The sequence below is a fragment of the Urocampus carinirostris genome, chromosome 12 (genome assembly GCF_059441175.1).
Source record: "Urocampus carinirostris isolate Australia breed hairy pipefish chromosome 12, RoL_Ucar_1.0, whole genome shotgun sequence".
Taxonomy (NCBI): domain Eukaryota; kingdom Metazoa; phylum Chordata; class Actinopteri; order Syngnathiformes; family Syngnathidae; genus Urocampus; species Urocampus carinirostris.
In genome coordinates, this window is record NC_142360.1 from 35,800,090 (window position 1) to 35,827,295 (window position 27,206).

The 27,206-nt window shown below is 39.0% G+C and overlaps 1 protein-coding gene across 2 annotated transcripts in view; it reads right to left on the reverse strand.

The window, feature by feature from the left end:
• cyldl (cylindromatosis (turban tumor syndrome), like) overlaps positions 1-26,006 on the reverse strand; it is a 28,081-nt gene extending 2,075 nt beyond the window's left edge. The window contains exons 1-15 of one of the 2 annotated variants that reach the window (XM_088350178.1): positions 25,559-26,006; positions 24,761-24,935; positions 24,496-24,681; positions 21,706-21,978; positions 17,729-17,804; positions 17,503-17,666; positions 14,521-14,683; positions 14,260-14,401; positions 11,126-11,236; positions 8,151-8,242; positions 6,437-6,500; positions 6,242-6,374; positions 3,168-3,276; positions 2,984-3,102; positions 97-310 (exon numbers count right to left, since the gene is read on the reverse strand). In XM_088350178.1, the coding sequence (XP_088206304.1) occupies positions 97-310; positions 2,984-3,102; positions 3,168-3,276; positions 6,242-6,374; positions 6,437-6,500; positions 8,151-8,242; positions 11,126-11,236; positions 14,260-14,401; positions 14,521-14,683; positions 17,503-17,666; positions 17,729-17,804; positions 21,706-21,978; positions 24,496-24,681; positions 24,761-24,841 (1,927 nt within the window). In that variant the 5' untranslated portion in view covers positions 24,842-24,935; positions 25,559-26,006. Of the gene's footprint in view, positions 1-96; positions 311-2,983; positions 3,103-3,167; positions 3,277-6,241; positions 6,375-6,436; positions 6,501-8,150; positions 8,243-11,125; positions 11,237-14,259; positions 14,402-14,520; positions 14,684-17,502; positions 17,667-17,728; positions 17,805-21,705; positions 21,979-24,495; positions 24,936-25,558 lie in introns of both variants that reach the window. The other variant, XM_088350177.1, reaches the window with a different exon arrangement.
• Positions 26,007-27,206: the final 1,200 nt, after the last annotated feature.

Consider the following 27,206-nt stretch of genomic DNA (forward strand, 5'->3'; position numbering starts at 1 on the left):
GATTCAGTAAAGCTCGGTTGAGTTTGATTTGGGTTCAGTTTAAGGTTGGTTAAGTTCGAATTGATGTTCAAATATAAAAGAGACACAACGACAGACCTTGTCTGTCTGCCATGCTGTCGAAAAAGATCCAGTCTTGACTGTCGGGTCCGCATTTAACGAAGGAGACGTAGTGGCTCGTCTCGATGCAGAGGACGGCAAACAAGTCCATCACGTCTCGAGCTAGCGTGCGATGCGCCGCTCGTGCCGCGAAACCTTTGGGGACGTCCAGAGTCGTCGTTTGATGGCCGCGCCGTTGAGGGTGCGAATGAACCTGGAACAAAGACACCCTTAGTCTACAGCAGGGTGAGCAGACTGCAGCCCGTGGGCCAGACGTGGCCTGGCAGGCTTTTTAATCCGGCCCGCCGAAATTAAATTAAAGTATAATGACAATATATATATATATATATATATATATATATATATATATATATATATATATATATATATAAAATAGTAAAAAGGCTACAGACGCTGCCCTACTTACTAACAATATAGGTTCCGGACGATCGTTCGTAAGTTGAATTTGTTCGTAAGTTGCTCCAGTGATATATTTTGTATGTTTAAGGTTTATATAAGTATGTTTAAGGCTTTTATAAGTAACCTGTATTGTTTTGAAACTGAAAAATAAAAGTTTGATAAAATAATATGCTCTATAATCTTACAAAGCAAGCTGAATGATAAGGCGTAGAACTCAAAAAACACAGCTACACATTACGCGTTGACATTCTGTGGTCTGTGAAGCCCTTTGCGACTTCTTGTGATTACGGGCGTCACAAATAAACATGACTTGCCTGTAAAGGTTGAAGGATTTTATACATTGGACTATAAAGGATTTTATACGATTGAGTCATAAAGCAACGAAGATTTTCACTGAGTAGGCTTTAGTTCAATGACAGGTCAGGCTGTTCCGAATGCAGAATATTTTGTCTAGTTCTGTTGATAACAGGACTCTGACGGAGGACGGCATGCGTTGTTTTGAGAAACGCTTGGCGTTGTTCTGAGAACTAAAGACATCGGAACGCTCTTCCACGAGATGGTGAAGCCCAGGGGGCTTCCTTGGCGCGCCCATGGGAGGAGTCGGCACGCCATTATGCGGGGAAAAGATAGCCAATAGAAAAAAGCTAAAGGACTTGGGAAAAAGGCTTCACACGCACTCCAACGTCACTAATTTGGCCGTTTTCGATGGAGTTCACTTAGTTCTTTGGTTAGGGAAATAAAATCTGCCCCCGTGTGGAAATCTCGGCTTTCCTGTTCATCTTTTCCCTCAAGAAACGAGCGTGCATAAATTGTTGGGTGAATGTAGGTTGTGTTTGGTTAATGGAGTCCGACAACTAATTCGAACAATTTGGTAAACGGTACATTTTGATCTTTAATTCCCAACAAGGTAACTATAGTTAGGTTAACTTATTTTTGGAAGAGTTAGGCAACTTCCTCCTCCGTGGTAAAAAGTGGACGAAAAAAAGTGATCCAACCATTTTCTCAACCGCATCAAGCTTTCTAATTCCACTTTCATTTCAAAAGAAACGTCTCGCCTCTTCTTTAAACTTTTAACCAACCGTATTGAATGGATGCACGAGATATTAAACAATAAAAACGTCAAAGTTATTGGCGTGCTAGAGATACAGTGCAGTGTGAACACGAACGAGGAAGTAGAAGCCGGATTTCTTCTTCAGGTGGATACTGGGTGACCTCTCACAGCGCCACACGGCGGAAAGAAGAACTACAGCACTGTCCTCTACTCGGATAAAGGTGCACACAAAACAAAATCTTACTTACAGTAATGTCCGGATATTTTTCAACATCCCGAAAAAAATGTTCAAATCTACCATTATTCGTAACTCGAATGTACGTAAGTAGGGGAGCGAGCGTCTGCACTGATAAAAAATGTAAGGGTTTTTTTTTTGGGTGCCAGCTTTGTCCCCATTGCCCTTTCAAAAATACTGTGAAATTACCACAAAATTAAATATCAAAGTCTAAATACTATCAAGTTCAAAAATACTACATAAATACAACTAAAATATTATTACTGTAATGCTAAAATACAAAATGAATACTACAAAAAAAACACAACAATATTGCTACAGAAATACAACAGAAAAACAAGAAAAATACTACTAGAGAAATACGAAGATAATACTACGGAAATGCAACAAAAATACTACTACAAAATTACTACAAAAATACATCTCCAATAATGCTAACAAAATATTAGAGGAATACATCTACAGTAAGACTACAAAAAGGCTTTTAGAGTATTACTACGAATATACTACAGAAATACAAAGGAAATACTACAAAAATACACCTGCATTAATACTGAAAAAATAATACAGAAATATAGCTACAATAATAATACAGAAATAATTATGCAGAAATACTAATAAAATACAACTAAAATAATACTACAAAACCACTACAGAAATACTACCGTGTAAATATTCCAAAAGTACATCTACAGTAATACTACAAAAAAGGCTACGGAAGTACTACTACAAAACTACAGCAGAAATATGACAACATTACTACAGAATTACTACAAACATACTTCTGTAGTAATACTACAAAAATACTACAGAAATTCTTCTAAAATCCTATGAAAAAACAACTACAGTAAATCTACAAAACAAAGTATCAAATTTAGTGCTTAAAACAAGGACTTAATAAATTATCATTTATAAATGAAATTATCTCTGTCTATTATCTTTTATTCTGAGCGTTTCAAAACCAGATGAGACTAATTTATCGAAAACAAATGTAAAGAAATAGAACCTTTGGATGTCTGCATGTATATTGATTCATAGATGTGAAACATTGGATCTGTCTTCAGACTCGGCCCCTGGGCCACATTTTTTGAACCCAAGGCGGTCCGCTACTCAAAATATTTGCTCACTACTGGTGGACAGATTTGGGCCACGCCCTCCCCCCGTCTCAGGTCCCGCCCCACCTGAAGCGAGCAAGTCTTGCAAAAGACTTTCCATCCCGTCTGGCTGAAGACGGGTTCTTCGTAGCAGTTTTTGCACTCTTCTTCGGCCAGGTTGCCGCAAAGGATGCATTGTTGAGGTCCTAAAACAGGACATCATACATTTCTCAGACTGTGATTGGACAACCGGGTTGACCTTCATTCTTACCTCCAACGAGGAGAGAGGTGATGTCCATCTTGACGGATGGAATGATTTTCTCAAACATTTTGAATTTCTTCCCGAAGCGAGGCATCTGAAGGATGAGGCAGGAAGGAACCTGGAAAGTGAAGATGGTCTCCGAGTATGTCATGGTTGCTGATTCAGGGCACCTGTGACTGCCCAATTGGCGCCAACAGCCTTGAGTGCTGATTGGTTCAGACTCTTTTTAAACCCCCGGCTTCCAAGAGGAAGCTGTCAGACCATTGCTATGCTCCCAGCTAGGCAAGCTTCATACCTTCCGACATTTTCTTGCCGTTTTCTCCTGCCTGATACCTGTTGCCGACCTGTTTCTGGACCCGTTTCTGCCCTGCTCATCCGTCCCGGCCATCGACCCGTTTTGCCCTGTTTCCTGCCTGATACTTGTTGCCGGCCTTCTTTCTGGACTCGTTACCGCCCTTGCTCCCCCGTCCCGGCTATCGACCAGCTTTCCTGCTGCCCACAACTATCCTCGCTCGACAGGGAAGTGGAACTTCCGCGTCTCCTGTTACCTGCTACCCTTGTCCGTCAACCATCGGATCGTGGAAGCAAGCACTGTTCTCCCTCTTTATCAATAAAACTGGGTAAACGAATGCTACTGGGCCCTGTCTCCGTTTCTGGCTTGTGACAGAGTGAGTCGAGTTCAGTTTTAATTACCGTATTTTCCGCACTATACAGGGATCAGAATGGAGATTTTCATTTTCAGCTGAAATAGCCAGGGTCCAGGAATAAAGCAGGGCGCACCCCGAAAAAATAGTTTTTGGTCCTATTTTTGACATACATAAGACGCACCGGATTATAAGGCGCTACAATGGGAACGTGGACAAAACAGTCAGATAGTTCAGTCAAACTTATTAGCCCCTTAACATTCCGAAAGCTTGCAAAGAAGCAAATACGTGTCGTAGACACGTGCGGATGCGGTGTCCGTACGATGTCACTCAAATTTCAAATATCATTCGGAAGGTTAAAGTCTTGGGATTCAAGAAATGCCAACCATTCCTTAGTTTCTATTTTCTTTTTTGCTCGCAACTTTACTGTGCATATGACAATAAACACTTGGAATTGAGTTTAATTTAAAAATAGACACTCCATTCATCCATTATCTGCACCGCTTATCACAGAAACATCGAGTTCAGTCTGAAACAAGATACAGGGATAATATAGAAAGCCGGAAGCCGGAGTAGCTCACCGAAGTCGTTGTGTTCATAATAATGTGCAGCCGAGTTTAGTAAATCCAGGAGAATAAAATACTTACAAATACAAAATAGTAAAAAAATGCTTTCTGTATGCCGTCAGCCACGTGCTATACGCATTCATCTTTTTCGGCCAATTGCAGGCTTTGTTTTGCCGTTTAAGCCAATGCCAGCCTGTAAATTATAAAAAGGATCCGCCTCTTGACCTCCGAATAACTTTAGCCAATAGTGATCGATTAAACTGATGATTGACACGCCTATTGGGCCAATTGCAGGCTTTGTTTTGCCGTTCAAGCCAATGCCAGCCTGTAAATGATAAAAAGGATCCTCCCCTTGACCTCCGAATAACTTTAGCCAATAGTGATCGATTCAAATGATGATTGACACATTGGTTAGCCAATGAAACGCCGGTAAATAAATCCCAGCATACACCACGGACTACTTGGCGTTCGGGGGAAAATCTAGTCGGCGGCGGCAAGTTAGTTGCAAGACTTTGCGAATTAATATTGATCCATAAATAAGGCACACTGTATTATAAGGCGCATGGTCAGCTTTTGAAAAAAATAAAGGCTTTTAGGTGTGCCTTATAGTGCGGAAAATTCGGTAGGTTTAGTTTGAGTCGGTTTCAGTCAAATTTTATTCACTAAGAGTTTGGTTCAGTTTGGCTCAGTTCAGTTCAAATTTGATTTAGTATTAGTCTGGTTCAGTTTGAGTTAAGTTGGGTTTTACTATGGTTCAGTATGAGTTTTGTTGAGCTCTGTCCAGTAGAGTTAGGTTCAGTTTGAGTCTGATTAAGTTCAAGTTTGGTTCAGTTGATTCCTGTTTTATTGAGCTCTGTTCAATAGGGTATGGTTTAGTAGAGTTTGGCTTAATTAGGTTTGGCTGAATTTAAGTTTGGTTCAGTTGAACTTGGTTCAGTTTGAGTTCAGTATAAGATTGGTTCATGTGACCTCAGTTCAGGTTTAATTCAGTATAAGTTTGGTTAAGTGCGAAATTGGTTCAGTTGAGTCCAGTTTTTTTGAGTTCAGGTAAGTATATTTTGGTTTATTTGAGCTTGTTTGAGTTTTATTGAATAGAGTTTGGTTTAGTACAGTTTAATTTGGTTGAGTTTAAGTTTGTTTGAACTTTCAGTTCAGTCTGGGTTAGGGTCAAGTCTGGTTTAGTTCAGTTTAGTCCAGTTGAGCTTGCTTGAGTTTGGCTCATTTGAGTCTGGTTTAGTTTGAGTTATGTTCAAGTCTGCTTCAGTTGCAGTTTTGTTAAGTTGGAGTTTGATTGAGTCAAAATTTGGTTCAGTTGAGCTCAGTACAGTAGAGTTTGTCTTTGTTGTTTCAATTTGGTTCAGTTGAGTTCACTTGAGCTCGGTTCAGTGTGAGGTTTATTCAGTTTAAGTTCGACTCAGAGCTACTTTTTTGTTAGTGTTCGCAGAAAGGACTACTATTTCATTTACATTTCTAAAATAACATATTATTATAGTGTTACTATGTTGTTATTATGTTATGATTATGTTATGATTATGTTATCGTTAGAAGTAGGGTTTCAATGGGCTCAGTCAACAGCTTCTTTGTATAAGGGCACTGAGTGATTGACATATATCAATTATAAGCTCATTTTAAACATAATTTCTGTAGAATTGACAATGTGTTTAAGGACACTGATTGTTTTGATGATTTCTCAAGCCAGTTAAAACCAAACTGCCGGTAAAAACAAATAAAAAAAATGACCATAACTGGTGAGCTTTTTACAGAAACGGTCATAGGGCCCGTGGAAACCACGTTGGAGACCCCTGTACTACAAGGATAGAAGTTCCAAAATGTTGATTTGTCAGAATATAATAAAAAGAATCGGAGGCCTCACCTCTGCCAGTTTGAGTCCGGAGCTGAAAAAGGAATGCTCCAGCAACTGTTGCACAGTGGGTAGGACCAGGTTATGGTTCTGCTCCAGGAAGATCTGGTAGCAGTAACTCTCTTGCACTTTTCCGCCCGTTGATCTAAACGGAAAAACCGAGTAACTCTAAAAGGACGTCTAGCGGACGTGCTGGCGGTGACGTACAATTTGAGCAGAGGATCCAGGGCCAAGATGTGTTGCATGATGACCGTCAGGAACTCCTCTGGATCTGAAAAAAAAAGGTTCAAAAATATTTGATAATGGTAAATCATACGGTTTCTGTAGGAGGGCAAACATGACCCGAACATTCTTAACATTTACACATAATATATGTATGCATGTATATATATATATATATATATATATATATATATATATATATATATATATATATATATATACACAAGTAATTTTTAGACATTGTTATCGGATAAAAAAAGAAAGAGGAAAAAAAGAAAATCAATATGAAATAGGTAAAAGAGGAAAAAAAGAAAAGGGGGTAAAAAGAGAAAAAAAGGCAATAGAGAAAATAGGAAAATAAGGAAAGAGTCAAAGGAAGAAAAGAGAACCAGAAGTAAAAGGGGGGAAGAAGAAAAGAGAAAAAAACAATAGGGAGGAAATGAGAATAACAAAGGAAGAAAAAAGAGAAATGGGGGGAAAATATAAACAGACAGAAAGGAGAACAATAAAACGGGAAGGGAGAAAAATGGAAAAGGAGAAAAAAGAGGAGCAAAAGGAAAAACAAGATAAAGGATAAAGGGAAACAGAATAAAAAGGGAAAATGTTAAAAAAAAGAAGAAAAAAAGAAATGGGTAAAAAAAAAGAGGACAGGGGATTAAAACGTTTTTAAAAAATAGATCAAGAAAAAAGGAGAAAGGAGTAAGAAGGATCAAACAATAAAACCGGGAAAGGAAAGAAAATTGGAAACAAAAGAAAAAAGGGAGAAAAGAACAAACCAGGGGAAAGGAGGAAACATGAAAAACAAGCGGGGTATAGGGTGAAAAGATTGAAAAGGGGGAAAATGTTAAAAAAGGAAAAATTCGGATAAAAATGAGTAGAAAAAAGGAAAAGGGAAAAATAATGAAAACAAAGAGTACAATGAAAAATGTCTGCGCATTTCAAATATTTCAATCGATTTATGGCAACTGATCTAAATGTGAACTCACTACCAAATAAGACCAATGAGTGCTGGTGGAAAACATCGAAGCGCACAGGAAGCGCAGTTGCTGTGTTTTGCGGAAACGTGGCTCACGTTTAGCACCCCGGACGCTAACGTGTAGCCACCCGGAGCTACCCGGAGCTATTCCGGCTTCAGCGCCGCTATACAGAGACACGAAAGCCTACGGGAATCGGAAAGGAGACGGACTCGCTAACACGAGGTGGTGTATCCCTGGACACAAAGAAAAAGATTTCCATCTGCCGCAGGGATGTCGAACTTTTGGACTGGCGTGTGACGTCATCCACTCCGCTACAAGCACCCCTAGGGCATCATGTTAATCTGTTAATAAACAACAGGGTAGACTGCTGGAAGTATCTATCTATCACTATCTATCTATCTATTATCCATTTTCTACAACTGCCAATAGTTTACAACAGAAAACGTGTAATGCTTTTACCTTCGCGTTTGTTTTTTAAATGTGTATAAAGCTTAATAAAGCACTCGTGATATTGTTCCCTTTAGATGGTGCTTTTTTGTTTGATGAAGACCTACACACCTTTGTATTTTAACCAAGAGCACAAGATAGAGGAGATAATATAAGCACTGCTTGATTTTACCCGTAATTTTTGTAGTTTTCGTAAAAAAAAATGTGGACCTTTGTTATAAACTGGCGTACGAGACTAGGCAAGATTCTTAGCGTTTGCTAGCTATGTGACTCACCTTTCTCATCCGTGGTGAAGGAGTGTGAGTATCCGTGTTTTTCCAACTGCTGTCGGAGTTTCATGACGTGTTGAGCTTCCACGAATCCCTCACTGAAAGCAAGCAAACCATGAATGAATGAATGAATGAAAACTTTATCCAAACATCAAAATAAAAACAGAAAAAAAACAATAACTCAACAACAAAATAATGTTACATAATATGTTCGAAAAGGGGTAGTAAGAAGCAAATGCTTATATTCCCTACGCCTTCATCTTCCCCACCAAATACACCAATGATAACAACAATTGTAATGATATCAACAAAAACAATTATGATATAAGAATAGCAACAATAACACAACGTTACACTATTCCCAATCTCCAGCACCACTCATACCCCACCCTCCTCATCTCTGTATTCCGCCAGTAATTTTTTTTTGTATTTAAGTTTGAACACATGAATAGTTGGACATTGTTTGATCTTGTCATGTAAATTGTTCCAAAGTTTGACTCCACACACAGACACACACATGCTTTTCCTGGTGGTTCTCACCTTTAGGATTATGAATTTACCACATCCCCTTAAATTATAATTTCCTTCTTTCCGAATGAATAATTTATGGATGTTTTCTGGCTCCATGTTTTTGTTGACCTTAAATAGCAGCAAATTTTACTAAATCATCTAATTTTAATAATTTGGACTGCATGAATAAAATGATCTCGATATCCTACCCTGTGTATGGTTCTAATTGCACGTTTTTGGAGGATAAAAAGGGGCTGTAGTGAACTTTTGTAATTATTGCCCCAGACTTCTGCACAATATGTTAAGTATGGCAGAACTAGAGAACAATATAATAAATACAATGCATTATAGTTTAAAACGAATTCGGCTTTATTAATGATTGAAATGCTTTTAGATACTTTAGTTTGTATGTGTCTGATGTGTGTTTTCCAGCTTAATTTATTGTCTAATATGACCCCTAAAAACTTAATTTCTGATACAATGTCTATTGCAGCACCATCTTTTTTTACTTCTAAATCTTGTTTTGCCTTGTGATTACCAAAGAATATTACTTTGGTTGTATTTAAATTTAAAGATCATTCATTTATATCCATCCATACTTTTAGGTTAATTAATTCACGATTAATACAGGCTACCAATATACTGGACTGTCTCAGAAAATTAGAATATTGTGATAAAGTTCTTTATTTTCTGTAATGCAATTAAAAAAAACAAAATGTCATACATTCTGGATTCTTTACACATCAACTGAACTATTTCAAGCCTTTTATTATTTTAATATTGCTGAATTTGGCTTACAGCTTAAGAAAACTCAAAAATCCTATCTCAAAATATTAGAATATCATGAAAAAGTATACAAGTAGGCTATTCAACTAATCACCTGAATCATCTAATTAACTCGAAACACCTTGCGAGGGTTTCCTGAGCCTTAAAAACACTCAGCTTGGTTCAGTAAACTAAATCACAAGTATGGGGAAGACTGCTGATCTGACTGCTGTCCAGAGGACCATCAGGAGGGTAAGACACAAAAAGAAATTTCTCAAAGAGCAGGCTGTTCACAGAGTGCAGTTTCAAAGCATATCCACAAAAAGTCTGTTGGAAGGGAAAAATGTGGCCGGAAACGCTGCACAACCAAGAGAGATGACCGCAGCCTTAACAAAATTGTGAAGAAGAGCCGCTTCCAGAATTTGGGGGAGCTTCAAAGACAGTGGGCTGAAGCTGGAGTCCAGGTATCAAAAGCCACAGTTCACAGACGTGTCCGGGAAATGGGCTACAATAGCCGTATTCCCATGGTCGAGCCACTTCTGAACTCAAGACAACGGAAGAAGCGTCTGACTTGGGCTATGGAGAAGAAGCACTGGACAGTTGCAGAGTGGTCCAAAGTCCTCTTTTCAGACGAAAGCAAGTTTTGCATTTCATTTGGAAGTCAAGGCGCCAGAGTCTGGAGAAAGGCTGGAGAGGAGCAAAATCCAAGTTGCTTGAAATCCAGTGTGAAGTTCCCACAGTCAGCAATGGTTTGGGGAGCCATGTCAGCTGCTGGTGTTGGTCCACTGTGTTTCATCAAGTCCAGAGTAAATGCAACTGTGTACCAAGAGATTTTAGAGCACTACATGCTTCCATCTGCTGAAAAGCTCTATGGAGATGAGGATTTCATTTTCCAGCATGATCTGGCACCTGCCCACAGTGCCAAAACCACCAGTAACTGGTGCACTGACCATGGCATCACTGTCCTTGATTGGCCTGCTAATTCCCCTGACCTGAACCCCATCGAGAATTTGTGGGGTATAGTTAAGAAAAAGATGAAAGACACCAGACCTACAAATGCAAATGAGCTGAAGGCCGCTATCGAAGCATCCTGGGCATCAATAACACCTCAGCAATGCCACAGGCTGATTGCCTCCATGCCACGCCGGATTGATGCAGTAATCCGTGCAAAAGGATTCCCAACCAAGTACTGAGTGCATCAATGGACATTTTCAAATGTTTGATTTAGTTTTGCTGTTATAAAAATTTTTTTTACTTGGTCTGAGGAAGTATTCTAATATTTTGAGATAGGATTTTTGAGTTTTTTCAGCTGTAAGCCAAAATCAGCAATATTAAAATAATAAAAGGCTTGAAATAGTTCAGTTGATGTGTAATGAATCCAGAATGTATGACATTTTTGATTTTTTAATTGCATTACAGAAAATAAAGAACTTTATCACAATATTCTAATTTTCTGAGACAGTCCAGTAGTTCACATTTTCTATTCATATGTTATCCTATGAATAGAAAATGTTAGTGTCGTCTGCAAATATTACTATTTTCGATAGTTTTGAAACATTAAAAATATCGTTAATATATAAATTAAATAACTTTGGACCCAGGATAGAACCCTGTGGTACTCCACAACAGATGTCCAAGTATTCAGATGACAACTCTCCCACTTCTGGCAACCTCCAAACTCAACGTTCTAAAAATATCCGTCAAACCTTCGAAGCGGGTTGACGATGTCTCGGAGCAGCGTCTTCTGGATCGGGGCATCGTGCGGCTCGGTGGATTTGAACAGCAGGGAGTCCAGCACCGATGTGCAGGAAAACAAGCTGAGAAGACAAGAAAAAAAACGCGTTTTTCTTAGGTGTTTCAACTAAAGTCAGAGAGTGGAAATGCAAGATGCTGCTCCTCCCACGGGTGGAAATCATGCTTGAGCAGGTTTCCTACAGCTTAACTAAGACAAGTTTAACTCTAGACTTTTTAAGACTTTTTGAATGTCCTTTAAAATCCAATTTAAGACCTGGTTAATTGAAACAAACAAAAAAACACAAACAGCTTTTAGCCATGGTCAAAAACATGAAATGTCCACTTAGTGGAATGGTCCAAAGCAGGGGTTGGCAACCTATGGCACACGTTCTGGCAGTGGCACGCAAAGGGTTATCCATTGGCACGCGAGCGCACGGCAAAATAATAATGATTTTTTTTTTTTAATGCGCATTTTAACCCTAAATTTAGACATTTTTAGTTGCGTGTCGTGTTGTTTAGAGGGTTTACGGCAGCGCCCCCCCTCTTCTGCTCCGTGTGCGAGTGTGTGTCTGCACAGCGACTCGCAGAAGAGGAGAAATCCGTGTTTTGACCCAGCCACAGAAACACCGGCGTGCGATAAATGAATGAATAATGACAGCTCCTTCAGCGAAAAAATCTCGTTCTTTGACTGACGACTGGGGGCTTGTGCAAAAAATGACTGTGCCATTTGTGCATTATGCCTCGAGAGCGTTGAACCTCGCACATCAAGTATTAAACGTCATTACGAGACCAAACCTGAATTGAAGGCGTAGACATTGAAACGCGCTGTGTCCAGGTACGGCAAACTAACACGGACCCTAAAAACCTTTGTCACTTCTAAAACACCACCACTGAAGCAAGTTATCACATTGCTCACTGCATACATAGCAAAGCACGGAAAACCATTTATATCTGAGACCAAATCAGCTGTTATTTCTGTTGCACTTATTTTCAAGTAGCCTTCTGCCTTGTTGCCTTTATTTCATTTTTTTATATTTTCTGCAATAAGATTTAATTGATGAATGGTATGGTAGCTGTCCATATCACTTGTTTTTGATTGTAATTCATTGTTGATAAAGAATGGTTGATTCTTGTGGTAACAAAAATGAAGTCATGGATGTCTATAGGCCTTTCCACTTGTTTTTCAGATTCATTTTTTAGTTGATTGATGAACAAGAATAGTGGAAGATAAATCGTTCAGTTATACGGTTTTAATGTATATCCATGTTGTATATTTGGACTGGTGTAAAATCACAGCTCAGTTGGATATAAAAAAAATTCTGTGCGAGTCATTAATCTTGGTGTGGCACACTGATTTACAAGGAAATTTGAAAGTGGCACTCCACACTAAAAAGGTTGCTGACCCTGGGTCCAAAGTCAGGTTCCCTGTCTATTTGTATTGTGGCCAGACCCAAGACATGCCTCCAACTGAAACCACATCACCGTTTTGATAGTTTCCTTGTAGTCTTGCACCAAAGTAAATTGTTTAATTCATTAAAAAGGCAATTGAAAAATGTCACTAAATCTTTTTAATTCACCCAAATATATCTCTCATTTTATATTATACATTTTTAAGACTTTCAAAAATTGTCTTTAAGACATTTTAATGACAATTAGGGCCTTAGAGTGGATGTCACTCAATTTCTTGCGTCTTAACTCTGAAAAGACCGAAATGTTAGTCATTGGTCCATCTAAATGCCGTGATATATTCTCAAAAACTGCTGTGAACATTGACAAATGTCACATCACACAGAGTGACTCAGTTAAAAATTTAGGTGTCATTATTTGACCCTGATCTATCCTTTGAAATGCATGTAAAGAAAATTACTAGAACCGCTTTCTTCCATCTTCGTAACATTGCTAAAATCCGTTCAATACTGTCTCAGTCTGATGCGGAAATTATAATTCATGCGTTTGTTACCTCCCGTCTCGATTACTGTAATGCACTACTCTCTGGTCTCCCGAAGTCTAGAATCAAGTCTCTTCAGCTGGTACAAAATGCCGTAGCGAGGCTCTTAACTAGGACAAAAAAGTACGATCACATAACACCGATTTTGGCTAACCTGCATTGGCTCCCAGTTAGCCATAGATGTGATTTCAAGGTTCTCTTAGTATTGTACAAAATCATACATGGACTTGCTCCCTCTTATCTTTCAGATCTGATTTGCCCCTACGTCCCGGTCCGAAGCCTACGATCTGAGAGTGCCGGTCTTCTGGTGATCCCAAGAGCAAAGAAGTGTTCTGCTGGTTCGAGAGCGTTCTCCATCCGGGCACCGGTGCTGTGGAATGCTCTTCCCCCTGAGATCTGATCTGCAACCTCAGTGGAAATGTTTAAATCTAAACTTAAAACTCACTTCTACTCCATAGCATATGAATAACCTACTCTTCTCGTCGGCTGAAAAATAGTCTGTGTAATATAGTGTAATAATCTGTGAAGCCCTTTGAGACTCTTCGTGATTTAGGGCTATACAAATAAAAATGACTTGACTTGACTTGACTTATTTTTAGAATTATGAATTCAATGTCTTTGAAGACTTATCAAGGATAAACCCTGTTTAGTGTCATCTTTGTTGTTCTAGATTGAACATGGCCCAAAAGAAAAGGGCCTGGCTGCCTGTCTTTTCCAGCATACATTATCAACTCTTCTTAGTCTTTTGAGTTTGGTCTGACTTATGTTAAATCTTCTTTTGTTGAATCCGGTTCAGATCGACTGTTTTAGTTCAAATCTGGTTCAGCCCGGGTTTGGTTTCTGTTGACTTCGGTTGAGTCTGGTTTAGTTGACTTCAGTTGAGTCTGGTTCAGTTGAGTTCAGTTTGGATGAGTTTGGTTTGGTCTGAGTCCAGTTATGTTGAGCTTAGTTTGAGTTTGGTTGAGTTTAAGTTGGGTTCAGTTAGAGCTCGGTTTGAGTCTGTTATAGCTCAAACTTAGTTCAGTTTGAGTTGGGTCCAGTTTGAATTTACTCCGTTTCTTAGGACAGATTTAGACATTTAACAATGTTATTTTGAAGAGTCGTTTTTGTTGTATTAATTTCATCACCAAATAAAGTAAAGGATAAGATTTAACAAACCTGAAGAGGGCCGCGTCCATATAGCACGAGTTGCAGTGTCCTTGGATTCCCCTCATCCGTCCGATCAGAAGTCGCTCAACTTGTTCCGTGCTGACGGGTGCAACCGAATCCATTTTAATGTTACCGTGTTGCCGTTCTCTCTCTGAGGGGGAATGCACACACTACTTTGGTACCTTCAATGCTTTTATGTCTTTGTGAAGGCTTCAAAAATGACATGCAAACAAATATTTATAAATAGAACTATAAGAAAAACCTCCTGACCTGTGTCTTTGCGCTTTGCTAGCATTTTTTGGTCGCATTTGTCATTTTGGAATCGTGCGTCGGGCCGGCAACACTGGTACCTGACAAACAGAGCTCTTTTGGGAGGACATTGGAAGTAAGACACATTTTGGAAAGTCCCATCGCTCGAACCCTTGTCTTCCTCCTGTGGAAAATCCCCCAAATGAACTATAAAATAGCTAATCCATGAAATGCTAAAACAAGGCGTTATTTTAAGTTTTTGTCCACTGAGCTACGGTTCTTTAGGGTTCAGTTGAGTTAGGGTTTTTTTGTGTTCAGTTTAGTTGAGCGTGGGTTCTTTAAATCAGTTGTTTTGACCTTTAAGCAGACCTGCATCAAGTACTTCTACTGAAATGATGCCACATGATGACAAAGTAATCTGTAAAATGCTTCCTCTTTTTTTTTTTGTACACCAAATAAATTTCCTGTTCCAAACCAATCCGCCATTAATGGTTACCATCTCAAGTGAGTTGATCTAGGGATCTGTTAAGCTAGAGTTATTTGAATTTGATTAGGTTGAGCTTGGGGTTCCTTCAATTGAGCTAGAATTCGTTTGGGTTTAGTTGAACTAAAGATCTTTTGAGTTAAGTTCAATTGAGCTTGGAGTAGTTTGGGTTTGGTCAAGCTAGGGTTCCTTTGAGTTCAGTTCAGATTGGCGAGAGTTCTTTAGAATTCACTTGTTTTGAACGACGACCAGCATGAAGTACATTTGTTGAAAATCTGTCACATGACCAAAACAGAATCTGACAAATGATGGTTGTTGTTTTTCTAACAAATGTTTCCAGTGTAAAGTTAATTTGATTTTCCATATAAGCTCTTAATGTGTCCAATTCTGCATAAAAGAAATTTACCAGCTCAAGTCAGTTTAGCTAGGGATTAGTTAAACTAAGGTTATTTGAATTTGGTTCAGCTAAGCGAGAGGTCTTTTAGGTTCAGTTCAATTGAGCTAGGGTTCTTTTTTATTTAGTTCAACTAGGGTTCTTTAGTGTTTGGTTGAGCTAGCTTTCTTTTGTGTTTAGCTGAGCTAAGCTTATTTTGGGTTTAGTTAAGATAGGCTTATTTAGGGTTTAGTTGAGGTTGATCTTTTGAGTTAATCTCAATTGAGCTACGGTTATTTTGAGTTCAGTCGAGTTTGGGTAATTTTTGGGTTTAGTTGGGATAGGCTTCTTTTAAGTCCAGTTCAATTAAGCTTAGGTACTTTTGGGTTTAGTTGAGGTAGTGTTCTTTGGCTTTTATTCCAGGTTCTTTTATAATTAAACTCTTTTGACCAACCGGCATTAAGTAACTCTCTCGAAATTCTGTCACATGACAACAAAAGAATTAGTAAAATGTTGGTTATTTTTCTATCCATAACATGACAAATTATGATCCTGTTCCATATACAGTGGCTTGCGAAACTATTTAGCCCCCTTGAACTTTGTCAACTTTTGCCACATTTCAGACTTCAAACATCAAAATATAAAACTGTTATTTCTCGTAAATAATCAACAATAAGTGGGACACAATCATGAAACACACTTTATTGGATATTTTAAACCTTATTAGAAAATAAAAAACAAAAAAGTGAGTGTGCAAAATGATTCAGCCCCATTGAGTTAATACTTCGTAGCGCCACCTTTTTCTGCGATGGGGTATGTCTCTATCAGTTTTGCACATCGAGAAACTGATATCTTTGCCCATTCCTCCTTGCAAAACAGCTCGAGCTCAGTGAGGTTGGATGGAAAGCGTTTGTGAACAGCAGTTTTCTGTTCTTTCCAAAGATTCTCAATTGGATTGAGGTCTGGACTTTGACTCGGCCATTCTAACACCTTGATATGTTTTTTGGTGAACCATTCTATTGTAGCTTTTGCTTTATGTTTTGGATCATTGTCTTGTTGGAAGACAAATCTCCGTCCCAGTCTCAGGTCTTTTGCGTACTCCATCAGGTTATATTCCAGAATGGTCCTGTCTTTGGCTGCATCCATCACCCCATCAATTTTAACCATCTTCCCTGTCCCTGTTTGAAGAAAAGCAGGCCCAAACCATGATGCTGCCACCACCATGTTTGACTGTGGGGATGGTGTGTTGAGGGTGATGAGCTGTTCTGCTTTTACGCCAAACATAACGTCTTGCATTGTTGCCAAAAAGTTCGACTTTGGTCTCATCTGACCAGAGCACCTTCTTCCACATGTTTGGTGTGTCTCCCAGGTGGCCTGTGGCAAACTTTAAACACTTTTTATGGATATATTTAAGAAATGGCTTCCTTCTTGCCACTCTTCCATAAAGGCCAGATTTGTGCAGTATACGACTGATTGTCATCCTATGGACAGATTCTCCCACCTCAGCTGTAGACCTCTGCAGTTCATCCAGAGTGATCATGGGCCTCCTGGCTGCATCTCTGATCAGTTTTCTCCTTGTATGAGCTGAAAGTTTACGGGGACGGCCCGATCTTGGTAGATTTGCAGTGGTCTGATACTCCTTCCATTTCAATATTTTTGCTTGCACAGTGCTCTTTGGGATGTTTAAAGCTTGGGAAATCTTTTTGTATCCAAATATAGCTTTAAACTTCTCCACAACAGTATCTCGGACCTGCCTGGTGTGTTCCTCGTTCTTCATGATGCTCTCTGCGCTTTAAACAGACCTCTAAGACTATCACAGTGCAGACCCATTTACACAGAGATTTGATTACACACAGGTGGATTCCATTTATCATCGTTAGTCATTTAGATCAACATTAAATCATTCAGAGATCCTCACTGAACTTCTGGACAGTGTTTGCTGCACTGAAAGTAAAGGGGCTGAATAATTTTGCGCACCCACTTCATGATTGTGTCCCACTTATTGTTGATTCTTCACAAGAAATTACAGTTTTATATCTTGATGTTTGAAGTCTGAAATGTGGCAAAAGGTCACAAAGTTCAATGGGGCCAAATAGTTTTGCATGCCACTGTAACTTAATGAGCCCAATCCTCCCCAAAAACCTACTAGCTCAAGTCCCGCCATAATTTGCTTCTGGCCATGAATAGTCCCAATCCAGCGGATGATCCCATATAAAGTTTCTGAGCCTGAGGACACCTCCACCAGGGAGTTGACACCCATGCTGCGTTTCCCTTCCTCTTCAGGGGTGTCAAAGTCAATTAGATCGGAAGCTGTGGGGGGAAAAATACTTCAAAAAGATCTAAACTCTACATTTGATTGTGTGTGCACCAACCAGGAGTATATTCCCCGACGACGACGAACTGCAGCTGGATTTCGATTTCATCTGTTCTGCCATTGGCATCTACGTCCTGAAAATAAGACAAGGAAAAAGCTGTAGGTTATGCTCCATTCCTTAAGTTTCTGAGAAATGTTCTTTTAGATTCAATCCCATTCTCCTTCTCCATCTTTATCCTTACTCTTGCAAAAATGTGTTAAAAAGGAGGTGAAAACTGTCCCATTCCTCCGCAAAGCTTTGTGGAAAGGGGAACCTCCTTTCACAAAAACAGGTCAGGAGTGCCCTAGCTTCTCACTGGCCATGCCTCCTTGGCATTACTGACCAACTGGAAGTAATTGTGGGAGGAAATAAACCAATTATGGTTTAACGTTGTGTTTTGGAAATGAAATTCCTACAGAAGGCGCTGTTAGGCAAGTTAAACACCGCCATTTATTGTAACTGGTTCCAAGATTACGTGGTAATCAGGAAGCAAGTGTAGTTTTTACTTTGTTGATGTTAATATACTTTATTAAAAGTGAATACTATATTTTTCTATTTATCATATCTTCGTACTAGGGCGGCATGGCGGCTTGGTGGTTAGCGTGCAACCCAGCGGTGCAGAGGTTCAGAGTTGAAGTCCAACTACCGCAAGCTCACCGAGTGGAGTTTGTATGTTCTCCCCGTGCCTGGGTGGGTTTCCTCCGAGCACTCCGGTTTCCTCCCACATTCCAAAAACATGCATGTCAGGTTATTTGGCCGGTTCAAATTGTCCCTAGGTGTGAATGAGCGAGTTGGTTGTCTGTCTCTGTTTGCCCTGTGACTGGCTGGCAACCAATTTAGGGTGTCTCCTACCCGCTGTCCGAAGAAAGCTGGGATGGGCTTTAGCACCCCCGCGACCCTACTGTGGACAAGCGATGCAGATAATAGATAAATGGATATTTTATACTGAGTAATTTGCCAACTGGAGTGCAACCCCAATTTCGTTGTCGCAACACAATGATAATAAAGGTGATTCTGATTCTGAATTTCCAATTCCTACAAGCATTGTTCCTCACTAAAGAAATGGAAGGGGCGGAGGAGGTAAACAATACATTGGGGTAAGTGAAAGGGATTGAGCCTATAGCAGAAGAGTTTTTCTAAGGCTGATTGCTAGGCCAGTTCCTGGATAAACGTTCATTCACCCTCACCAAAGAAGTAGAAGGGGGAAGAGTGAGATAAACAAGGCAAAGGGGTAGGTGAAACAGTGAGTAGTGGGATCAGGTTTACCGCTTTGAATTGAATAGAAAAGAAAAAAAAAGCTAAATTTAGTGATAGTGATAGTGATTTTTGGTGAAAGGAATGAGTGGAGAGGTGTTGTGAAAGGATAGTGGGATGGATGTTTAGATGCGTTCTAAGGGATGGGCAGGGGTAAACCAGTGAAAGCTGTCGGGCCCTGCTGTTGAACAAAAGAGTGTGTTGTGTCCCTGAACCGAGTGACATGGCCGCTTTCTGGTGTCCCGTTTCATCTGGAGGGACGAAAGCATGACCAACTTAGGTGCCGGGGTGCCTAACTTGTTTGTGTGTGTTTTTTGCTATTTTTTCCCTTTTATTTTCTTTGTTATTGTATGTCTTTGTCTTGCTGTCGGTCACCCCACTTGAGGGATATGACCAATGTGGAGAGATAGTAGATAGATATATAGATAGATAAATTTAGTATGTTCCATCACAACTAGCACAGCTCAAAGTGATAACGTGACAAGCAGGAAAAAAGTTCCCAGTTCCTAGAGTAATTGTTCCTCACTAAAGAAATGGAAGGGGGAGAAAAAAGATAAACAATACAAAGGAGTAAGTGGAGGGGAGTAATTGGATTGAGCCTAAATCTGAAAGGTTTTTCTAAAGCTAAAAAAAACAAACATTGGAACCTGTAAAGGACACTCGCAGCTCAAGCTACACTTGGGTCCTAGCACTTTAGAGTACAGTAATTAAGGTTTTTTACAACCCAAGGCCTCCTAAAGATAATTTTTTTCCCAAGACTATTCTTAAATAAATCATTCCTTCGCCGTCACCAAAAAACTGAAAGTGTGATAAGGAATATAAACAAGATGAAAGGGAAAGCAAAAAGGGGAGTAATGTCTTGTACCACAGACAGACTGACGAGATCTTTTCTTCCTCATGCCATGAGGCTCTTTAACTCCACCCAGCGGAGTAAAGGCCCACATTAAACCACACCCCTTACATTGCATATTACCGTATTTTATTGCAATGTGTATTCTGTGTAGCACTAACTAGATACTCTATATAACATGCTACATTGGGTATTAGCACGTCACATTGGGTATTTGTATATTGTATTCTTTTTGCTTTATTATTGTATTGTTCTCAGCGCAGGGATGCTGCTGGAAATGTAAATTTCCCTGCGGGGATGAATAAAGTATCTATCTATCTATCTATCTATAATGGGACTGAGCCTAAATAGGAGAAGTTTTTTCTATAGTTAAAATAAGGGAGAACTTGCAGCTCAGGCAAAAAGGTCCTTTTTTGGGCTAAGCCTGATGTGTGTAAGGTTCAAACTCCAAACTAATGCTAATCTGCAGCTAGCGCTACGAGACACTACTATATTCAGATATGACTAATTACTCATCTTTCATAAACATCCCTGAAATGATTGTGTAGGTTTTTTTTTTAAATTGTTTACATTTTGAAAAAATAGTAATAAAAATCCAGGCCAAAATACTATTCTCTTACGTAATAAGGCATACATTTATGCTTATGTAGTTTACTAGAAATCAAAAAAGTAAAAATCTAATTCACATGGAAAGTTGTACAAAAAATGTATTTCAGATAAAACTCAGATTACGAATATATATATATATTTTTTTGTTATATTTAGCATGTGATTTACAATAAATAAAACCATTTTGATTAAAAAAACAATTCAGATGTGGTTTTAAAGTGTTTTCACACAGACAACTTACCACTATTTTGATGTAATTGATTTGATCGTTTGCATTTTTAGCCCCATATTTCCACTATTAAATCATAGCCCCTCGCTCGCAAATCAATGTGGGTGAGCCTCCCTCAGGTCCATTTCTTCACATGGTTAGTCTGAACCTTGCCATAATTGTATTTATTTTAATATTTTTTTGTAGTATTATTTATTTTGTTTTTATTTTATTTTAACCATTTTATGTCAAAGGAGTTGGTGTTTTGGATGGTTGGATGGGGAAAAAGAAAGGGTTTATTTAACCATTGTACACTGAATGGATAACACCATCAACCTTCCTTTTAGTCATCCTCCTTCCTATCTCCTCTTTCTTCCACTCAGTCGCTTTACTTCCACATCCTCTCACATTTAGTGACCCTATAACTAGGGTTTGCGAGACCTTTCGGTCTCCCGCCCCCCTTTCTTTCCCTTGCTGTCTCTTAGGGAGTAGAGATACAGAGGAGAGGATCCCCAGTCTCCTTGCTCCCTCCACTTTAGTCGCCTTTTACGACACGCAGCGGACCACGGTGGGAGAATTCTCTTAGCTCTCACGAGGAGAGGCACCCTCACCACAGGGACTTTCATCTGGAGGGACGAAAGCATGACCAACTTGGGTGCCGAGGTGCCTAACTTGTTTGGGTGTTTGGGCATTTAGGTTGGCCATGGTCCAAAAATGTTTGTGTGTGTGTTTTTGCTATTTTCTTCCCTCTTTATTTTCTTTGTTATTGTATGTATTTGTTTTGCTGTCGGTCACCCCCTTTTGAGGGATATGACCAAGGTAGATAGATAGACACTGAATGGTTTTATACATCACTTTTGTTTCAATTTCTTGCCAGAAAAGAGCTTTACAAAAACATCTTGATTGATTGATTTAATAATTAAATGATTGGTTGTTTTTTACTACCCAGATTCCTACGATGTTGTCAATCAACCACACTGTTTAAGTTCTGAACACAAAGTCCAATTTCAACAGGATCTTCTTAGGGGTTAGGTCGACAAAATAATTTAGCTATCGGAAAACCGTTGGACTCACTGTTGAAATCACCGCAAATTGTTGTCCGTCTCTCTCTTTGACGTCAAGCACCATCCCGTAGCAACAGTAATCTTCGATAAAATAGGTGACCCGGTCACCCGGGACCGGCATTCGCGTTTGTCGACCGGGAAAATCATCCAGTTTGGATCTGCCTGGCGCGAATGACTCCCCGTGACATGGCCTCACTTTGGAAAAAGGAACAAAGATATCACAGGCCTCTTGACGGAAGCTGTAGAGGCTTTTGTCTATGTTCCTCTTGCCCTTGTCTTCTCCCTTGAATGAAGCAAAATGAAAATTTGGGAGAAATTGGAAAGTGAGCGTTTCAGAAAATGAACAATTACAGTGGTACCTCTTTATACGAGCACCTCAAAACCCGAGAATTTTGGCATACGAGTTTTTCTGGAAGAATATTTTTGCACCGCATACGACGGTAAATCCAGGTGAGCATTCCCAGAGGCTACCACTAGAGACCACTCCAAATCCAGTTTACAATAAGCGTTAGCGTTCCAGTTTGCGCCTAAGAACTACAACAGCCAAATAAAAAAATTGTGATGTGAAATTGTTAAAGTGACAGTAACTTTTTATTTCAAGTGCTTACACAATCATCAACAGCTTGTCGATCTTATACCTGTCTACCTCCGCCAATTGCTCGATAATAAACCTTACTAACACAACGTGGCACCTATTTACTTAAAGCAAGGCAGATTATGTAGAATACCGTGACAATATTTGCAATCTAGGATGACTTTGTCATCTGTTAACAGTGACCGAGACATATCCAGATTGCAGTAATTCCTTGATTTACTCAGTTTACTAACCACAATTTTGCTACTTTGCAGATTTTCATCGTGGAATATGTTCTGCACTCTGATTGATTAAACAAAGGAAGACACTTCCTATCACCAACAAAGATGGTCTTCTCAACATGCTAAACTTGCTCTGGAGCCATGTGAGGTTCTTTGGCGCTCCCTACCGTTTTTTTTTGTTTTTTTTTTAAAGTTTTATAATGGAAAAATCTATGGATTCTGTAGGACAGGAAGGTAAATGCAATTTTCCATAACATTCACATCATAGCGGAAAAAGTGTCATGTAAAGTGGATCGTTTCCTTAATCAATACATTTGTGCAATAAAATCGCAAGATTTCTTTTGAAATCATAATTTGACAGTACTGTAAATACTCATAGCTATATATGGGTGGGTGGGTGTCTGTGTGTGTGTGTATATATGGGTGGGTGGGTGAATGTGTGTGTGTATATATGGGTGGGTGGGTTATATGTAAAAAATAAAAATAAACATTTATTAAGTACAGTAATTGTATTTGCTAAATTGGGTTTGTTCTTGAGTTACAAATAATTATTGACTAAATAAAAATAGGTTCCTACTTTGCATGTTTTGACCGTCGCTGGACGTTTTGGAACGCAACCCCAGCATAAAAAAGCCTTCTTCTTTAAGGATTTGTTCTCTATAAAAGTTTCTATGCAAAATAGACATGCTTTCTTATTCCACTTTTGTTTCGAAAGGAACGGCTCGCCTCTTCCTTACACTTTACATCAACCATGTTGAATGAATGCACGAGATGTTAAACAATAAAAATGTCAAAGTTCTTAGCGATTTTAAAACCTCCACTCTGGGGATATCCATTCCCTAAGAAGACTTTAATTGCAAAAATGGCGGCGCCCTCTGTTGGCTGCGGCTGCATCGGCTCGCTACAACAGGTCAGGTGTATCGACATTTCGTTCTGTGTACATTGTTACAAAGAATGACAATGCAAAGGAAATTATTATTATTATTATTATTATTATTTAATAATAATCCCGATCATTAATTAGTTACAGCCATGTAATTTAGCGAAAATAGGCATTTGTATGCCTTCTTCGTATCTATCTACGGTTATCATGTTTTTGATTCTCCTCTGAGCAATCCTGCAAGCCTCGCGACCTATAGCCAATAAATGCTGCACACAAAAAATACAGCATTGTGTCGTTGACACACAATTTCTTTAAAAAGCACATAGGATTCCTAATTGAATGGAGTGAAAGGTATTGTAGAAGGTGGTCCAGCCGATAGCATATCGGCATCTTCACGAGGCCTTGATGCGAACCAAAAGCAGACCAAGATTTTATATGACATCGACCAATAAAAGACAGGCATATTTGTTTGTTAAGTTATTTTTGGGCATGCATAAGGAATTGTGTTGTGGTTTAACTGGGAAAATGCCACCAAGAGGTGGCAGGAAAAAAAACTCTTACTCCACGCCATTAAGTAAAAACGTCGTAAGGCTGTGACGCCAAATTCCGGGGTCTAACTTATGTGTATGTATTTCCATATGTGATACATTTATTCTGTTTTTAATATTGGACACCTACAAAGGAGATCGTTTCAGATGGCAGTTAATTATCTTGACAGTTAGTGTATTGTCCTTTGTTGTTTTGAATATTGTAAACTGTTAACATCATTGTCACAACTGGCCACTTCATGTTGCTACTCTTCGATTTTCACACCCTTTAAGACTGATCTTCTTTTTAACCTAGGAGATTTAATAATTAAAAGAAGGAATCCGGGGAGGGCTTTTAAAACAGGTTAGAATATCTCATCAGAGGTTTAAGCTCTCTCCTGTTCACCTTCCAAGTTCAAAATCCATTGATATCTTCTCTCCTTATTTTGAGTGTCTACTTAACTATATACTCTACAATGTGCATGTGAAAATGATCATCAATGATGTGCCCTTTAAGAAGGATTAATTTAGAAGCCCACATGTGCGGAGAGTGACATTATTTGTAGGCCGGTACCTGCAGCTGAATCCCAAAGTAAATGGCCATCAAAGGCTCCTCGGACTTGAATCCCGGCTGGTTTCCAATGTAGCAGATGACACCTTTCAATTCCTCTCCTCCTTGTTCCACAAAAACTTCTGTCCCCTCGCAAAGTGTCAGCACTTTCCGGAGAGCTTCTCTATTTCTGACCCACTCCAGCCTTTCCTGTTCAGGGAGAGCCAACAGTAAGCCAGCCTCCATTTCGCTCACTTTTTCCAGATATTTTCTCTCCATCTCGCAGTACATTGGGGTCTTTAATCCCAACATGAAAACTTGCAGTTTTTGGGGACCACTGGGACTTTGGTGCTGTCCATAGATGTAACATATGCAGCCGGGGCTGGATCGGGAGTCGGGTGCTTGATTGGTGATGAAATAATGGATGCTTGCTGACGTCATGATGCCTAGGCCGTGTGGTCAACCTGCAGACAACCCCACAAGAAAGTAGGTTGCATACATTTTCATGCCAAGTGGGACATTCCATGTACTTATAGAGCAGAACTTTTGGGCTGCATTGGGTTAAGAGTTTGGTAAAAGGGCCAGGAGTAAAAATATGGATTGTATTTTTAATTTCTCCTGCAATTTTAAACCTGTTAACTTTGCTGCATTTCAAAAAGACAAATCACTGTTTTGGGGAAAATGTAATAACTCAGATCACCAGAAAATCGTGTCATGCAATCAAAGTGAGAGTAAGAAATCTTATTTAACTGAAATCAAAGTGCAGTCATCGACAGTATTGACTAATAGGAAACTAACCCTCACCCTAAAGCGAAACTAGCATGAGAAGGTAACGAATTACTTCCTTATGTGTGCTGCACGGGCGGTTATAGCGCAACAAACGTAATATTTTTTTTTTGCTTTTGGTTTTAATTTAAGATGTTTCCAAATAACGCCAACGCAACAATAAAAATGCTTGCATGCCTGATATGTTCATGTCGAGAAACTAATACATTTGTTATTAACATCGTTTAGGTTTATTCACTTCATTTGACAGAGAAACGCAATATTCTGTCTTTCCACTATAGACGTAACAAGGCACACATACCTAATCTGGCCTGAATTTAATCCAATTTAAATCTTCATTCGATGAGATTTGAGGCCTTCCCCTTGAATTTTAATCCAGAATTTAGATGTACTCCGTCCTGGTCATTCTTCGTATTTCTAAATTTGTCAAAAGACAAGATAACTTTTAACAAAATAAAAAAATGGCTCATGAATGTCTCTTTTGGTTGAGAGGGAAATTACTAAATCTTATTTCTTGAAGTTCACTCTTAAACTCTGTTGATAGCAAAATTTTGAGGGAAATGAAATGATACGGTATATATAAAAGCGACGGCGAACATAGATGACGTAGGCACCCCGTCCGAGATGAACTACACATATTGTTATCGTGTTATTCAAAGCATCTGAAATGGGTAAATGTATTTCTAAGAAATGTTTTAACATCAATGACACAATAACGTTGCATTTGCAAATGCTGAATTTCATGTATTGATATTCTGCTTTACAAAATGTTGATCGCATGATTTGGTGAAAATCCTAATGACGTCATTTCAAAGCGACAGTAACGAAAGTGACGTGTTTTTTTTTGTTTTGTTTTTGTTTTTTTGCTTTCGAACGACTCTTTACGAGCATTGCAAATACTAATTAAATTTGGCACTGAAAAGTCTCATCTCATCTCATTAGCTGCACCGCTTATCCTCAGTAGGGTCGCGGGGGTGCTGGAGCCCATCCCAGCAATCATCGGGCAGTGGGCAGGGGACACCCTGAACTGGTTGCCAGCAAATCGCAGGGCGCACTGAAAAGTCAAAAAAACAATTCGGTGTAAACATTTTCGAGGCGACATAAGGTAAAAATAAGTAAATAAAAATAAAGACATCTTTAAATCAGTACACGGAGGAGATTCTTAAGTATATTACGTATACAGTAAATTCCTTAGACACTGGGAGTATTCATCAAACTCAAAGATCCAATCAAAAAAACAAATTCACTGTCAAAATTCTGAAATACTGTACATAAGATAAGATTTGTAGCGCATTCCCATACCTGTCAACCTCCACGGCTCCATGCCCTTACAAAATGTTGTATTTTCCCTTACAAAATACAAAATAATCTTACACCATTTTTAATGAAGTTTAACATGTTATATTGTACATGTGTTTCGTTATATCATATATATTGTTAATTAACATTTTGTTGTGAGATACTGAGTTGCTCGACATGAATGACGTTTATTATAAAAAAAGGTTTAAAAATTAAGTAGCTTGAACGTTCACCGTAGAAGGAAAAAAATACATGCAAATATAATTAAGTAGAATAACAAATTTTCTTATTCTAATTATTAATTCATTTTCTGCATTAAATTATTGTTGGTGATATACTGATTAAAGGGATAACCACAAACCTGTCTTTTTTCCTGTTCTCATTTTATACTTCCTTTTTTTCTTATCTTCTTTGTACAACATAATAATTCGTAATATAATGCATCAAAGCAAGTGAGCCGTTTGAGAGCCGACTCTCTTTAGTGAGTTGAGCCGAAAAAGCCGGTTCTCTAAAAAGAGACGGACTTCCTTTCACTACATAACTACCACATGAAATCCGAGGCTGCAGACGCATGCGCACAGTAGCATCAAACCGCTCGCTTCGTTTGCAACGGAAAAAAAACGATACCGAGATAAAGGCTACCGCGGCAA